Source organism: Macrosteles quadrilineatus, unplaced genomic scaffold (assembly GCF_028750875.1).
Source record: "Macrosteles quadrilineatus isolate MER2022 unplaced genomic scaffold, UCM_ALF_1.0 Scaffold_8__2_contigs__length_117827958, whole genome shotgun sequence".
Lineage (NCBI taxonomy): Eukaryota > Metazoa > Arthropoda > Insecta > Hemiptera > Cicadellidae > Macrosteles > Macrosteles quadrilineatus.
Genome location: NW_026542601.1, coordinates 82,907,981 through 82,921,440, shown reverse-complemented (window position 1 = coordinate 82,921,440; position 13,460 = coordinate 82,907,981). Strand labels below are relative to the sequence as shown.

General features: G+C 35.6%; 1 protein-coding gene across 7 annotated transcripts in view; it reads left to right on the top strand.

Moving 5' to 3' along the window:
* Positions 1 to 13,460, top strand: part of LOC129001267 (sodium bicarbonate cotransporter 3-like) — a 122,346-nt gene that overhangs the window by 89,844 nt on the left and 19,042 nt on the right. For 6 of the 7 annotated variants that reach the window (XM_054428505.1, XM_054428507.1, XM_054428502.1 and 3 more), the window contains 9 exons: positions 4,606 to 4,712; positions 5,294 to 5,479; positions 6,312 to 6,518; positions 7,186 to 7,328; positions 8,838 to 9,101; positions 10,630 to 10,795; positions 11,732 to 11,884; positions 12,756 to 12,905; positions 12,991 to 13,086. In XM_054428505.1, the coding sequence (XP_054284480.1) occupies positions 4,606 to 4,712; positions 5,294 to 5,479; positions 6,312 to 6,518; positions 7,186 to 7,328; positions 8,838 to 9,101; positions 10,630 to 10,795; positions 11,732 to 11,884; positions 12,756 to 12,905; positions 12,991 to 13,086 (1,472 nt within the window). Of the gene's footprint in view, positions 1 to 2,287; positions 2,360 to 4,605; positions 4,713 to 5,293; positions 5,480 to 6,311; positions 6,519 to 7,185; positions 7,329 to 8,837; positions 9,102 to 10,629; positions 10,796 to 11,731; positions 11,885 to 12,755; positions 12,906 to 12,990; positions 13,087 to 13,460 lie in introns of all 7 variants that reach the window. The other variant, XM_054428504.1, reaches the window with a different exon arrangement.

The window sequence follows — 13,460 nt, the reverse complement described above, 5'->3', positions numbered from 1 at the left end:
ATGTAACATGGTTCATACATTACCACCATTCTATATTTTACCTTTTACTTGCTAAAACACCTAAACCTTAGAGAATTGTTAAATTGGCAGAAAGAAATAAAAATTTCCATTTCACAAACACAAAGAGGAACTATAGTCTATAATTTTTATAAATTATGCCATGGAGTAAGGAGTATTTATTTGAAAACACAGTCTCTCAACAACTAAAATAAATAATTCATTGGTTCAGTTTCAGCATGTTATATTATTTATTATTATTATATTATTCAGTTTCAACGGATTATATTATTTTAACGTAGTGATTAGTTGTAACAAATTCTAAAATGAACAACACACTCCCTGTAAGAAGTAATTGTGTAACATGACTGCCATTGGTTGATTTCTCTATGGTGTTTCTCAGATGATCCAATGCCAATGGTGGTTGGCTTCACCACATGGTTTGCCTTGTGTCCGTTGGCTTCAGGTTCGACTTTTACTAGTTTTTGGTGTTCCTCTTCCAGTGGGCAGAATCTGTTTTGTTTATAGTATCACTATAAAATGTTCAAACTCTTTTACAAATATATTATGATTTTTATAATAAAGGGTGACCCTTGAAACAAAGTAGTGTAACACTAGTAACTGGTTTATTTGATTTTTACATTTTTTAATGGACATTTGATACATATTTATCATAGATTGAAAAAAGGTTGGTACCAACCACTTAAACTCAAGATTAAGATTTTTCTAAATATTAATCGGTAATAGAAGCGTCAATAGCCTCCTCTAATAAGGCTGCGGCAATAGAAACATGACAATTTTACAATCTTGACCCACCAAGCTGCTAAGCTGCTGTAGCACTAATTTTTAATGGTCGTCTGTACAATGTTTACACATTTGCTGTTTTTTAGTGTTGAAAATTCGAACACAACGGGATTAACATACCCTGCATAAATTACACACAATACCTAAAATTTACATGTACATTGTACATCTTACATTAGAAGAGATTTATGTCAATGGGCTTAATTGGGTAACATTGATGGAACAGAGCTTATGACAAAATATGTACATTTGCAGTTGAGGTGTGACTGTGGCTAGTAGGGAGGCGAGTTGGGGATTTTGGAGTTCCCACTGTTTTGGTCGCCTTATATAGAGGAGGTTATGCAGGGACTTTCGATCAGTACACACCTACAAGTTTTAACTTAGAATGAACTACAATTGATACAATATAACAACTCTTTCTGGCTTTAGATCTTGAGGAACCTCATAGATCTCTTAACCTTAACTTATTTTACCATCTGTTAACAGATAAACCATTCTTTTAACAAAACAGATTCTAGCTTAAGCAACCACCTGTTAGCACTGCCATCTGTTCTCTCTCCATATGTGTTCACGTCTTTTTTGAGGTTTTCATCACAAATCGCATTCTTCTTTTGCTACTTCCCTTGTGCTCAATCTTTCTTCATCTAGCCTTCAAGTTTTCTACTGGATTGTATGTCTGTACTGCTCTTCTCTAAAACTTGATGTGTTTTCAAAATACTGTATTTTACTTTGTATAGACTTGTATCGTTGTATCATATGATTTATAATGAAAGGTAAGGTTATGTAAGGTGAGTTTATACCAGCTTTATTGCCACTTTGACGATAAGCTACAACAATAAACTTAACTTGTTTTTAATTAATTTACTCGTAATATTTATAGGATGTTTGAATCAATTTTGGTTTGAAAACAAAGGCATAACACATTATTAGGTACTTATTATTTACACTTGTTGTTTATAGCAAATATGTACACTGTAACATTTAGGCACAACATTATTCTTATGAAAGCTGTAGATTGCGAGCCTTGCTGGTATTGAGTTTGCTTCACGTTTTGGTACGATAATTTGATTAAAAATATTTGACCTGGACTTAAAAGTTTCTCATAATTACACTTGATGATGAACTATCACCTTGTAAGTTCAGCAAAGTTTTTTAAAACTATATTCAAAAAAATAAGTCTCTTGCATGTATTTACACGTTGAACTAAATTCAGTAGAATCAGCCATAATTTTGTATAATAATAGAAACACTTTTGATTTTAACATTACCTCTAACTTATGTAAGATGAAGACAGTTATACTATAGATGAAATAATAGAGGTACTATTTCATCTATAACTATAGCAATTTCAATCAACGGTATCAGTACCATACCGTAATGAAAATATTGAATAACCTGAAAATTATGGTTTGAACCAAAGTTTTAAGTATTGTTTGCACCAAACGTGAAGCTCGCTATAGCCCTAGTTTGCTTACATGCTACACAGTGGAAGATCACACCTCGGCTTCCGCACCTAGACTTGACTCTGCGAAGTTCCTCATTCCCCCTCAAACTATGGGTAATTCTCCGCCTTTTGTACACTCTTAACACCAGGTGTCCATGAGTTGTCTACAGAATTGAATATTTGTAGATACAAAATTGAATATTTGTAAATACAAATTTGAATATCTCTCATGAACCACATCCCCCTGATCAATGGTCAAAGGTTTTAAAGCTTCAAGTTTTTTTTTTAGATAATATTTGCATTGGCTACACATGGAAACCACTAACTATCTAACCGCATAGTTTTAATTAAAAAAGATTTCTGAGTTTATGATTTAAAAAGAAGAGAAGCGTTCCAATGATTAATCTTGGTAATTAATAAATATGCTGGTAATGTAGAAGACCGTTGATTAAATTTCTCCGCTTCAATATTAAGGTAAAGTAAATTATAAACAGTACTAATTTATTCCCATTCTACTCATCAAAAATTAACAATCCCTAAAAGGCTATATTGGAAAGTGACAAAAATGTTTATATGGACATACCAATTAAACTTACTAACTAGTAATCATGTAGCTACAATTGTTTTCAACATCCGAAATTTCCAAAAGTGTAGTAACAGTAGTAAATATTATGGACACCTGGTAGTTGGCTATGCATTAGTTAAGCAAAGCTGCTGCTTTTAAAATAATCACAAAATAAAAGTTTAAATAGAGACATAAGGCCAATGTAATCTATGGTTGATTCTTTTAATGAACCATTGGACGTCAAGCAGCTTGTAAAGGTTTGTTTTGTAAATTGTTCACTTAGCTCTGATGTTTTTCTGCACAATACCTCTAATCCTATTTCTTACTTTATCTATGTAGCTGTATTCTTATTCTTAGCCTACCTACACAGTGAAGTGGCGATATACGCTGGCAAGGATCTTAATTAGCTTACTCGCTTACAGCTGTGTAACAATTATCAATTGTTAATCAATCAATTATTATCAAGCATTGAAATTTGGATGCTACTTAGGTGCATTTTTTAATCCAAATACGAGTGAAGGATGAGTGTAAAATGGTGTGAGATGATCTGTGTAGCATCATTGACTATTGGATACAGTTGTTGTATTAATAGTCAGAGTCAAAGGTAGCTTTATCTGATTTTAGTCAGTATCTAAGATCAGCTGTTTCATTTATTTAACCGCAATTATCCGGAACAGCTGGGTCCAGTTTTGAACATCAAAAAGCTATACTGACTTTTATCAGGATCGAACCGGCGACCTTTTTATTGTTAGGCGAGCACTATAACCACTGAACAATGGAGAGCGCTTAGGCGCCCTATGCAACCGGGTATTTTTTTACCCCTTAAACCGAACCTGGTCAAAGCGGTTTGAAAATGCTTGAAAATGTCTACTGCCACATTTAGTATCACAAGCAAGTTTATGACTTTTGTTAGTGTAAATTATTTGTGTGGTCCACGAGAATTAGAAACTCTTATATGCAATGAGCTGGAACAAACAAATTCATTAAGGGTTTCAGTTTTCTAAACAAAGATTATTTAAAACCTATCGATGTTTTTAACTCAATTTTTTTTAAATTTCTTGTGAAAATAATGAGTTTTTTTAAACATAATGAATTGGAACAAGCGACTAAGCTAGTATGCACTTACCGTAGAGGATTATCCAACTGATTCCAGTCAGGTACAGGTACCACGATAGTAAGTGAGTAAGCTATAATAATTGCCGCTTCACTGTGTCGGTCTTATCAATCTAATTATAACCCGCTTTGTCTCTTAATATTCTTTCTAGATACTAAAAGCTACTTAGGATAATCTGTATGGTAGTCTTATTAATCCTATAAATATTTCCCGATTCTTCTACAACCTGTATTAAGAGCAAGACAATACAAAACCTAAACAATGTAAATACTTAATTGTTTTTTTAGCTAAAACAACAAAATGTAATTTTTAAAACATTCTCAATAGCATGAACAACATTATTTTCATGTTTAGTGGCATACAATTTTAGCTAGTCGATAAAAAAATTACCAATATAAAAGAATTATATGAATTTATATGCTGAGCTGAGAAGCGTAATTGGTTACTTACCAGCATTTTCATGGGATTTATCAACTTCAAAATGTTGATTAACTACTTCAGCTTACTGTAAAATGATTGACTTACCACTCAATTAGAGTTGGGATTTTTGACACTCTTGAAACTCATATAGATAAAAGAAATACCAGTAACTATCCTATCTTTATTTATCAGGAAGATGATGGAAGTGTATATTCCCTATTCTCTTTTGTAACCTGTCTAATCTTTTTACATCTTGTGCAGGAGCTCCAGCAGGGGGAGGTGGAGGGGGTGAGGGAATTGAGCGAAGTCCGAGCTCTGTGTCTATGAGCAGAAACCACAGCTTTAGTGATATCATCGGTGAACACAAAGTGAGTATGTCAACATGTTGTGTTTTAACAATGTAAATAAGAAACCTAAGAGAATTGATTTTTAGAAATTTAACGAGCTGTGTAATTTATGGAAACCCCAGGATAAATACTAGAACATTCAGTTTATTGGCTAACCATTCAAACATTGTCTCTCTAGTCAGGAACTAGTACTGTAGATGATTGAGGAGGATTGATTCCGTCTGTTTAGTTCAGATGTGCTCATGGGAGATTAACTCATATGTGGTAGAGTTGGCGAGAAGACCCCTCTTAAATGAGAATACATGGTTAATACTTTGGGGCGGAGGAAAACTATTTTAAGCAACCTTTTGGGTGCTACAGTTTAATGAACGATAAAAATTGTTGTATAGACATGCAAAATCCTTTTAATATTTCTTTAGTCATAGTTTAGAAATATGATTAAACATAAGCTAGATTTTGGAGTTATTTGTTCAAAAATACTTTTGAAACAATCAATAAAACTGTACCCAAACAATTTTTCTAAAAAACAAAACTACTTTGTTACTTAATCAATTTACTAAAAATTAATTTTTTTTAAGTAATATTTACTGTTATATTTCAAGGGAAACTTGGGGTTCATGAGGAAGATTCCACCAGGAGCAGAAGCCTCCAACATCCTGGTGGGAGAAGTTGACTTCCTGGAGAAACCTTTGTCTGCCTTCATCCGACTAAAGACGTCTACAGTGTTTGGTGATCTGACGGAAGTCCCGGTACCTACACGCTTCATGTTTATCCTGCTAGGACCTACGGTAGGTCTCACACAAAGATGAACCAATCAATGATGGAATGTTTTTTTCAATAAGATAGATTATTAGTAAATAATCATTAAGGCTCGGGTACACAAGGCTAGTAGCTTCTAATTGATTATCGCTTATAAATTAGCCCCAAATAAACTTCATAGGGGAAAATATCAACTAGCACTCAAGCATTTTACTCGCTGCTAGTTGCTTTTAACATGTTTGATAATACAAGTGCTAACAGTGGAGGGGGTGGTCACGTGACCACTAGCGCTTGCAAATCAGCTTGCCACTAGCGGGGTCGGTGCACCTCTATGGGAGCGCTAGTGCTAATCGGTACTCGCCAGTAGGCCTAGTTGCTGATTGTGAAGTAGATAGGTAGTAAACTGTTCTTCCACAGCCTGCTCCCTTAAAAGATTATTCGATGCACCAAGAAGTTCTCGCCTTAACTCGCCACAAAGTCTCTTGTCTTTGTCTCTTTTCATTGTATTCCTTTTCACACAACTCCATTGCGATTTAAAGTAACAGAAGCCACACAAGGATGGAAGTTTTTGCGCCAGTGTGCCCTGCTTGTGCTAATATAATATTATCTGCTTGTAAACTAGCCACTTGTACACGGGCCTTTAGTCATTCCATAAAGGATTGAAAAGCTATGTGAAATAGATCTGTGACACTAAGATGGTAGGAAAGGTAAACCATATGTTTGTAAACCATTCAACCACTCATGTTCAATAAATTATTAATTATTCAATTTGATTAATTACTGTTATTTAAGTGTATTTTACCAGACATTTGTGACACATATTACCACCTCACAAAACCTCACGGAACCAACTGACTGTAGGGAGGCATCGCCAGTTTCCACGAGATTGGTCGTGCGATGGCAACACTCATGAGTGACGAAGTGTTCCACGAGGTAGCGTACAGAGCTCGTAACCGCACACATCTGTTGGCCGCGGTGGACGAGTTCTTAGACGCAGTGACAGTGCTGCCACCTGGCGAGTGGGACCCCAGCATACGCATAGAGCCGCCCGCTGCAGTGCCTTCACAGGTATATATATAAAATAATTTGCTACTCACCTTATTTTGTGCTCGATGGTATTTGTTTGTGTTATCGGAGGTAATAGTGTAATTCTGATTTCCTGACTTATTTAAATGTGTATAAATTAGTAAGAAACTTATCATGGGAAAATGGGACCGGACCAGAAATTAAGTTTAGTATGAAGCTTTTGACTTATTTTGTTTAACTCGCCTAAATTATTTCTGCCTAAATAACTTAAGTTTTTTTTTTTTTTTTTTTTTTTTAAGGCAAAACCCTCAAAAGCCGTACATTTTTATTTTAATGTCTGCAAATTCCTTTCACATCTTCTCTAGCTGTCCAGAGGAAGTTTTCTTCCATTCACGTTTTCTTTCCATGTAAGCTTTTGAGGAATATCAAATATTTCAAGGATTAGGAGTTGCAAATTTATCAGCATAGTGAGTGCAGCAGGTAATCGACCAAGAATATTTTGCCCAGATGATGCGGTTTGTAAGTCCACCAGAAGCCTTCTTTTTGCACTGAAAGGTTGATAACCAAAATACAACAAATGAAAATCTTTCTTTCAAAATCTTTCCACATAAGTTTCAGTGGTTTCGCTGGATTTTAGGAGTTTTCTCCAACAAAATATTCAAATATGGTTTTAACATGATAATAATTAACAGGACTTTTCTTTCCTCAGGATCCCAGGAAGAGGCCAGAGAAGCCTATAGAGTACGTTGACCCTGAAATCCTGGAGCAGAAATTGAGAGAAGAGTCTGGACTTTCCCGGACTGGAAGATTGTTCGGAGGACTGGTCAATGACCTCAAGAGGAAAGCGCCTTGGTGAGTGAGTACATAATAGAGTGAAATTAAAAGTAAGGATCTAAATAAAACGTACAACTAGGAACTGCTTAGAGTGTGAGGTGTGAGCTTATTTGAAACAAGTTAGAAGGTGTAATGGAATTATTTACAACCATTCAGCTTGGTATGGTGGAATTCCTTAGTTAAAAAAAAAACCTAATGTAGCCATGTTTTACACAACTTTAGTCACTGGTTATAAAAACTGGTTATTAACTCTAGTCACAGAGAAGTAAGGCACAGGGGAAACATTTAACTTAATGGTATGCTTAAGTGGTGTCTATCACTATAGTTGCTAGTGTCTAGGGTAAGGGGGAGTGAGCTGGTCTAGTGGATAGTGCGCGGGACTTCGGTGCCCGAGGTCCTGGGTTCAAATCCAGCCGAACCACCAATGGATTTTATCTAAGTGCTAATGCCGCAACCCGTAGGTATAGCCTGAAGTAACAAGAAAAACAATCCCAAGCTCATGCTTAGCATCCTAGAACAAAAAAAAGTGTCTAGGGTAAAGTCCCACTTACCTTACTCTCATGTACTACAATACTCATTGTGAAGGAAGACCCTGTGCCCTGTGCGATAGGAATTTCCGCAAGGCAGTTAGTACTCGTTGCTAAGGCTCTCCCTCACTCGTCACAATTATATTTCCAACACAAATTCTAGGGCTAAAAGCGTACGGTCGTCCCTTGAGCGAGTTTCCTTTTATACCTGGACTTCTCTTTGCTGGTAGGGAAATCGGCCTTTGTACAGGGAATCTTTATTAAGTTTCAATATTGTAATTTGTGATTCATTAGGCATACAAAGATGATGCATTGGACATTGTTGGTTATTAATTTATGTATACAATTAAATATTAACTGCCAGCCCAAAAGGTTTGCAAGGGGTTAGTCACCATGTCACCAAAGGCTTAGTTTGTTAACTATAATAATAACTAGAGGTCTTGTGGTTTACAGATAAATTTCAGTTTGAGTCAGATAGTCATGGCTGGTTTTTATCAGAACTGATATTAGTGATATTGATAGGTTTTAATTTAATTTGCATTCAGAACTATTGATCTTATTATCAATCCTACTGATTTAAAAAAAATCCCATACACCTCTACTAATAAAGTTTTTTTTTTTATTCAACCACTATTAGTATTTTTTTTTTTTTTACATATACCCATTCCTCTATTAAAAGTTGTATTTGTCCCAAAATGATGTAGGGACCAAACAGATTGTTAGTTTTAGTCTAAAATCAGCTTTGGTGGGTTCATACAGCTTCATTCATTTCTACCCTATAATGATTTCCATCTTTGGAAAGGTACCGTTAATACAACAGGTGAAATGTTTTTTTGTTTCACAATTCGCCCATAATTTGACATCAAAACAAGTGATACATCATAATGAAGAAAACCTTATTGTGTCTTAAATATTCCTTATTGTAAAAATAACAAGAAATATTTGGTACATTCAAATATTCAACTAGTCTGAGTTAATAATGATGTATAGTTTTGTCCAGGTATTGGTCAGACTTCAAGGATGCCTTAGCAATGCAGTGTGTCGCGTCGTGGATCTTCCTCTACTTCGCCTGTCTCTCCCCAATCATCACGTTCGGTGGTTTGCTCAGTGAAGCCACAGGCAAGAACATGGCCGCTATGGAGTCCCTCATCTCTGGGTTCGTCTGTGGCATGGGATACGGGTTTTTCTCCGGTCAGCCTCTCACTATCCTCGGATCCACCGGACCTGTCCTGGTCTTCGAGACCATTGTTTATGATTTCTGTGGGTAAGATTGTTTACCTAACCTGCCATGTTAAACTTCCCTATCCCAAGCGTGATGTATACAACTTCTTTACTTCACGAGTGGTGTAAAGTTGAAAAAACTCACTCAGTGAGGTAATGAAACCCATTTAAATAACATTGATTGCTTAACTTAAAAAATATACCTCTATGGAGGTAACGACGTTTAGCGCTAGAAATCAGCTGTGCGCTTGAATTTTATTGTTATCCTTTGAAGAATTTTCCTAACCTAGCTTTTGTTTGTAAATGAACGTTACTGTTAGAAGATAAGTGAAATGGATAGTAAAAAATATTGTTCGTAACCTCCTGTATATTGTCGGGTCAGGTAAAATCTTGTACGTTACATGTTACGCAAGAGCTTGTTTACATCACTTAGGAGAATTATGCAACTCGCTTCCGCTCCTGTGTGATGTAAAAACGCTCTTACTACACTTGTAATGTAAATAGCTATAAGGTTACCCTTAGAAAAAATGCAGTGACATAGACAGACATCCCTTTTTTGTGTTAACGATATAGTCACTTTAAGATTGAACAACAATGTAGTGGAATTCGGTCACTAAGTGTGCTGCTGTCTTTTACGTTTTTTTTCTATCCATCTCTGGAACTTTAAAGTTCTTACCTACATTAGGTAAGAACTTAGAAGCCTAATTACCTGCTCAATGATTGTCCAGCCAACACAGTAGAAGCATCATTGTGCTGCCTGTCATCGCAAAATTTAAGTTGAAAAGTGTACTGCAATTGAAAATCCTGCCATCTGTAATAAGGTTTTAATAAATAAATTATTAAATAATAAGCTTAATTAAATAATAAGCTGGCCGCACACTTGAACTGAAATTTATCTTCTAGGGTGTGAAGTATAGGAAAACAACATAACATAATAATTAAAAGTTCTGTCCAGAAACGGTGCATTTAGTTTCAAAATGGCTAGATAAAAAGTTGACGTCCAAAATGTTGTTTTTGAATGACAATGACTGACCTCAGTTGTCAAATACCACACACGATCTCCTTCGATCATTCAAGTGGAAGATTTTCCGTCTTCCGGAATGAGCTCTGAGTGACTTTTACTTGTTTTGTGCATCAAAATAAAGACCTGGTTAGCAGCACAGCGCTTTGAATATGACGAGGACCACCAATTGCATGTTCCAAATGGCTGAGCACGTAGTACCCTGTTTCATAAAAATAATAGTCTAGTATTTTTATGATATAGGGCCCAGGTGGCAGAATACTACAATTGAATTTCAAAGCTCATCTGCCACTTTGATAAATGCCTCAATCCGTTTGGCAGATATGAGGTGAAGTAGTATTTTATTTGCTCTTTTAAATGTACCGGTATATGATAAACATATTTTTTTACAAACTTTTTACTTTATTCCAAAACATTCCTTACTTCCAAGTCACTAGTTCTTACCTACCATTTTTGCTAAATCATCTTAAGTAATTCTGCATCATACACCAATGCTAACTTGATCTGTTGTTTCTATTGGTACAACTATATCAGCTGTATTTGTCGACAGGAATGCAGGTTGGGACTACATGTCGTTCCGGCTGTGGATCGGCCTTTGGGTTGCATTCATTTTATTCGTCCTTGTTGCCATAGACGCAAGTGCACTCGTCTGTTATATTACGAGGTTCACAGAAGAAAATTTTGCTACGCTTATTGCATTTATTTTTATATATAAGGTGAGTTTTGTCGCCTTAAAGTAGTCTAGCCGAAAAAGAACAAAACTGCTTTTGTTTGGGGTAGATAATTTGTTAATATTTTTGCATAACCATAAGTGAGTTAAGAAGGGTGTGTTTGAGGGATGGATAGGAATAAATTAACCCCTTGTTTGAACACACAAATAATGTGTTTACATAATCTGTTACAAACACTTTACACTGGTTTGTAAGCTATACAGTATAGGCTATATTATAATAGACTAACTCCTAAAACTACTCATTTTCACATTTGGTCCTCATACTGAAGCTAAATGGTTTCAATGTTTTAACTATACCTGCTCTATTAGTGATCCTAAATAAGGAGCAATAAATCCTTTAAGAGTGTTGACAGGATATTTACATTTGGTACTGTACCTACAATTCATAATTAATTACTATTGTTACATTTAAAATTGACTTTATAGTTCAAAGTCACTTCTAATCTTAGGATCACTGAAAGATCAGGTTGTTAAACCTTTTAGTTAATATTTAGTGATCCAAAGGCAATCTCATTATAAAATAAGAAACTGAAGAAACTATCAACAAGTCATAACAAAAAGGTCAACAGTTTGTGCCACGATTTGTGTTTTTTGGGCGACCCCAAAGTTAGACTGCGTCACATATTATTGCTTACTGGTCACATTGCAATCAGAGATGATGAAAACATCATCCTACCTACTGCCATCAGCCTACTGAGCTTCTATCATGTCTACTCTGATAAGTCTACTAACATTTCCAGATACCAGCACTCTGATAGTGACCTTGATACAAAGGCAGAAACTAATAGTCAAAGAGTAGACCACCTGACTTGTTCTCTAGTTTCAGCCTTTGAGTGTGAAGAGAATGGGCATTCCATAGGTACTGGTATCCAGAGAGTAATTAAATCACCTAAATCTTTGCCATTGTCTCATGTTACAGGCTGTAGAGAATGTGCTGAGGATAGGCAAGAAGTTCCCCATAGACAGCCATAGAGGAGATCAGCACCTGACACATTGTATGTGTGAGCCTCCCCCACTCCTCGTCTCGGTGGAGGGCTTCAACTGGACCACTCTGGAGAGGGAGGCGTGCGTTGTGAGTGTATATTCATTAATCTTACCATTGGGAAAGGCGAAAGATTAATTTGTTTTCAATCGAAACCAAAGTGAGGAGGGAGCTGGTTTAGTGGTAGTGCACATGACTTTCGTCCCCGAGGTCCTGGGTTCAAATCTTGTCAAATCACCAAATGGTTTTATTAGAGTGATAATGCCGCAAACTTAGGTCTAGCCAGAGTAATGTAAAAAACAATCCCGGGCTATTATAGCCTAGCGTCCTAGAATAAACAAAGAAGAAATCATTGTTAAAAGAGTAGTTCTTTTAACAAAAACAATTAATTTATTTTCTGGGTAGTCGAGCAGCTGTTTGATTGAAAATCTAAAGGTTCATTGAGCTTGATTTGGGACAAAGCGCTCCTTGATTTTTGGGCTTTTAATGAATTATCCTGGCTGAAAGACCATCAGCTGATCAGAGAGATCCCGAGTTTTTTAATTGTGACATCTCAAAGTTTCATAAGATAAACGATAAAGATCTGGTTGTTATTAGTTGTTGGTAATGTATGAAATAAATTAGCAATATTGAGGCAAATTGAGTTTGTTCTTAACAAAACGTCAACTGCCCATAGACATGTGGATCTTTATGCTGATCTTAAGACAGATGGTTTTAAATCACTAGGCAAGTGATATGATATGATAGTGGAAACAGCCGGTCTCAAAATAGAAAAAATCTGTGACATCAGTAATAGAAGCAAACTACTGCCGTTACTGTGTTTGGTGATTGGTGTAAAACAGTTTGTAATAATGAATGTTGTCAACTAGTGAATTTTTGTAAAATATCACCTAGAAAAGGTGAACAATAATAATTATTATTTTGAAAGAGCCTGTTTATAACTTGTGTGCATTTTCTTCAGGCCTTGAACGGATCCTATGTTGGCGATGGCTGCGTCAACACAAGACATGTACCTGATGTATTCCTAATGTCCATCCTTCTCTTCTTTGGAACCTTCACAATCTCAATCATCCTGAAGGATTTCAAAACAGCTTTGTTTTTCCCAACTAAAGTAAGTTTCCATCAAATATCAATGTATTCCTAAATATTGCCATTCTATATCAAAAGTCAACCATATAAAAAATTTTATTTTACAGGTACGTCAATTCATCAGTGACTTTGCAGTGATAATCGCCATAGTTTCTATGACATTTATCGACTACTTATCAAACATACCAACTCCAAAACTAGAGGTGAGTATCAGCTTATACTTAGACCAAAAGAGAAAAAAGAAAAAATAATCTAAATCAAACTTTTTAGCAAAGTGTCAGGCTTTGGTTTTGTTAAGGTAATCTACAGGGTTGTTAAAAATTTTTGTTGTATCATAGACTAACCAACACAAATAGACTTCCCATCGCATAATAAATTTTGAAGCTCGTTTTTTGTGTCTAGTTCATGTCCGGTGACACTGGTGGCTAGTGTCGACAACATTTTGTTTCTATTTTTTTAGAGGTAGTTTCATGTTTGTGCTTTACCGTTTGGTTATATAACTAGAGGATGAGTTATTGTTTATGATCATATCGTTTTATTTGGTTAAACGGGGTTTTAAATGACTGGAATAACTAGA